Source organism: Gavialis gangeticus, unplaced genomic scaffold, assembly GCF_001723915.1.
Source record: "Gavialis gangeticus isolate Ggan-Ray unplaced genomic scaffold, GavGan_comp1, whole genome shotgun sequence".
NCBI classification, from domain to species: domain Eukaryota; kingdom Metazoa; phylum Chordata; order Crocodylia; family Gavialidae; genus Gavialis; species Gavialis gangeticus.
Window position 1 is genome coordinate 77607132 of NW_017729025.1, and position 4046 is coordinate 77611177.

General features: G+C 39.6%; 1 protein-coding gene across 1 annotated transcript in view; it reads left to right on the forward strand.

Moving 5' to 3' along the window:
- The window catches only part of RYR3 (ryanodine receptor 3), a 666405-nt gene that overhangs the window by 475873 nt on the left and 186486 nt on the right, over nt 1-4046 (forward strand). The window contains exons 51-52 of the mRNA XM_019518966.1: nt 1372-1553; nt 2502-2580. Coding sequence (XP_019374511.1) covers nt 1372-1553; nt 2502-2580 — 261 coding nt within the window. The remainder of the gene's footprint in view (nt 1-1371; nt 1554-2501; nt 2581-4046) is intronic.

The window sequence follows — 4046 nt, forward strand, 5'->3', positions numbered from 1 at the left end:
GCAGCTGCCATGTGGGTGCCAGGAGCAGAGGGAGATCTCTGCTGCCCCCAACTGCCATGCACTGCATGGGGCGGGGGGGGCTCTGCCACAAGCCCTCAGAGGCCCCAGTTGCCACTGCTGCAGCCAGTGAGTGCAGGGCTTTTTTCCTTTTTTTTTTCTTTTTTTTAAAGTGCCAGAAGGCTGAGGCCAGCCAAGACAGCCACAGGGGCTTCTTCTGTGGCTCCCTCTGCCCAGGGAGAGGCAGGCACAGCCAGAGGAGTCCTGGGAGATCCTGCAGCCACCTGGCTGTGCCTGCCTCTCCCTGGCCAATCCGAATCTCCAAATCAGTGTCAAAATTCTGAAACAGATTTGACCAAATCAAAACGAAACAGTGGTCCAAAACACCAAAATGAATCACTGTCCTCCGAAATGGCCAAATCTAAAAGCAAAATGAAAAATAGCTGTTTCACAAAGCCCTATACAAATAGATGCCATGCATCAAACACCAAAAGTTGTTAAAAACAATACTCATATGGCAACTGACGAAACTGATGAAAACATCAGTCAATTTTGCAGGAGTTTACAAAGGAAAATCAGAATCATTATTCCCACTTCACACCTAAGGAAACAAGCTCAAAGAAGTATAAAGTAATTTCCATAAGGTCATCCAGAAGCCAATGGTGATGCTAGACATAGACACTGGTCTACAAAGTCCCAATCAAGTGCTCTTTCCATTAGAGCCAACTGCCTTAGAGTAGGTAACCACAAGACTCTGAGTGTACTGCATGTCACATTGCTAGGGATAGAATTATTATATGGAAGTAGCAAAGGGCTCTATCCTTAAAGCTGAAATAACTTGAATTAGAAGAGGGGATGTGCTAATTCAATTCTTAACTGGTACAAATTTGAAAATTTATGACTTGCCTCTATTTCAGAAGGCAATTTCCTTTGACCTATGCAATTTTAAGCAGAACTATGTTTAAAGGGAAGAAGGAGAAGAGTTGATGCTGCATTCTGCAATACCTACAGGGTCTGGAAATTCTGTAAGGTCTAAAGCAAGTTTTATAGATAAAGTTTTATCTGAATAAACACACAGGCAGAAAATCTTTGACTTTGCCAGTACTTATCTCTCTTTGGTCCAGAGATGACTTAAGTTAGAATAAATACTTGTGGAAGAATTACATACATTAACTCTGTTTTGAATAGAGCCTTAGAAATATAATAGTTTCTGCAATGAAGAATGTTTTGTAAAACTATACCTTTGTTCTGGAATGAGTTTCTGTTTTGTGCTTGCTTTTTTAAAGTGTTTCCTTGTCTTCTAATACTGCTACTATATGGATGCTTTATCTTCACTAACATTTTGCATGTTTTTCTATTGGACTTTCCAACCAGTTCCTATCTCTCCTGCAGAAGTATGATCCAGAGCTTTTCCGAATGGCCTTGCCTTGTCTAAGTGCTATAGCTGGGGCTTTGCCACCAGATTATTTGGACACCAGAATTAGAGCAACTTTGGAAAAGCAGACTTCACTGGACCCAGAGGGAAACTTTGATCCCAAACCTATCAGCACAGTCAAGTGAGTCCTAGTAACACTAGAAACTTTGTCAAATATTTGCTAATGCCCATATCTCTATTTTTGGTGAAGAGAACAGGCTGGCAATGGACTTCTTAATGATATTAGAATTGTTCATAACTAATCTGGGAAATCTTGCTCCTTCCTACCAATATGGCAACATACCAGTAATGAATATGCCAATATTGTAACACTTTGGCATTTACATTCTCAAACATTAAGTACAATAAACACAATACATCTCTGAGGTAGGTAACTGAGTGTTATCAACACACAATGGCTGAATTAAATTCCATTGATTATGTATTCCAATAATACCTCCATTTTTTTCCATTACTTAGGGGCATAAACTATGTTTGTAGATAAGAAATGACTCAAGGCCACCAAACTCTCATCAATAAATGGTGTAATCAGCCTTTTGCCAGGTTTTGACAAAATCTTTATTTGGTGTGTAACTATCACCACTTCATAGATCAAAGTAAATTAGCATATAGTATATGATGATTTAAGAGAGCTATGGTAATGATGTTGCATTTTCAGAAATACGTGTTCTAATAATTTTATACACAAAAACTGAGCATTATTAGTACATCATTGTGTCCCATAACAAGGAAAATGAATTCGTTTTTCAGTCAATCAACCTAGCTGTATCCTGTATTAACAACCACCAAGGAAAAAAACCCTTAAGAAGTGGTTCTCTGTGATTGTGGTTCTGTAACATTCCAGCATTCGTGTATTTAAAGATACCCTTTAATGTCACTATCCACTGGTTTTAGCTTGAGCTGTTCCTGGTAAATGGAAATCTAATTATAAAGCATGACTTTTTGTTGACATTTTGACTTGAAATATTTTCACTACTAGTTTCTCTTACTGCCTTTCATTCATACATCTGGTTAGAATAAATAATGGTTAAATGACCATTTTGTTTTTGTTTTTTGTTTGTTTTTGCAGCCTCGCTCTCCCTGAGAAGTTAGAGTATATTGTTAGCAAGTATGCTGAACATTCACATGACAAATGGGCCTTTGACAAGGTATGGATTATTATAAAACTGACAGTTGTCAGAAACAGACAACTAAAGAACACTGAGGGTTGAATACTGGAAATCTGTCCAATTTATCTAGGTGATAGTCTTGGATCATCCTAGGACAGGAGAGGCACCACAAGCTTTTTCAGTTCCCAGGGTGGTGAGGAGAGGGAGAAGAGCCTTACCTGCCTGGGCTCTTTTTACTTGGGCAGCAGATGCTACTGCTGTTGCTTTAATGGGACAGGCAGCAATGCAGACTCCCCAGGGGCCCCTCTTGGTGCCCTGTTCACACACCACCTACTGGGACAGGTCTGAGCCATCCATGGCAAAGTCCCCTGGGGGGGAAGGGTTTCATTCCCCTTCAAACACACTGCAGGGTGTGGTGCTGCCCTTGCTTGACTGAACCTGCCCATCTCCTTATGGCCAGCCTGTGCAGGGCTCTGCATGATCCCCTCTTTGAGGGAGGGGGCAATATTTGCACTTCTTCTAAGTGAGCTCCTGGGGTTGGTGCTCCACTTACCCCTCCTTAGTTATCCTACTGAAGGGCATTTTCCAGAGGAGTCTTTGGAAGTCCAAGAAAGAAGCTTTTTCATCTTAAATTTGAGAAATATCACTTTTAAACAGTTTTATTCATTTAAAGATTTACTTTATTTAGTGACCATACTGGAAATATAATGCAAAGTTTGCTCTCTGTTGTTTTCTTTGCTCAAAGTATAGAGGCTGCTAAAAGGGATATGTCTTCCACATCACAGTATTCTGTGCCTGCCATTATTTTTTTCTTCCCGCTGAAATATGATCCAGATCCAATATACCTCCTTTAATTAATCAAAACGAAACTTTTCTGCCAGCATACCACAAGTAATGTGTGAATGAGAGAAGGCGTCTAAGGAGTGGAAATGGAGATTGTTTCAGTTTCAGGGACAAGACCATCCCATCCCTTAGTACACCTGCAGAGACTTCTCACTGAAGTTGAGAGAAAATTTTACTTGTCATTCAAACATCTTTCTCTTACTCTGGATTTCACACATACTGGAGTCTGCTAACCTTGCACACCATTATTCAATTTGAGTACATAACAATTGTGTCCAAAGGCTTCCAACTGAATGCTTCTGGATACAAAGGGGCTGTTTTTAGATGATATATTTAGGTTGCATTGGTATAGCAGAATTGCTTTAAAAAAAGTTACCTAAAAATGGTGAGATAGCTCCTGCTTATTTGGAAAATAGACAGCTGGTAGGAGAAAATGTTTTGGCTTTGAATTGGGAACAACAGATTGAAAGGAGACTGAAATCTGGTAAGTCTGAAAATTGCATTTACTATCTAAGTTTTGATTCATGTGCTTGTCACTCTTTTGAGAAAACTAAAGCGTACAAAGCTACATACAGTGATGCTTAGGATTTATGAATTCAGATAGTACTCCATCAATTCATAGAGTCATAGTTTCATAGTTTCATAGTTTCTAGGGTTGGAAG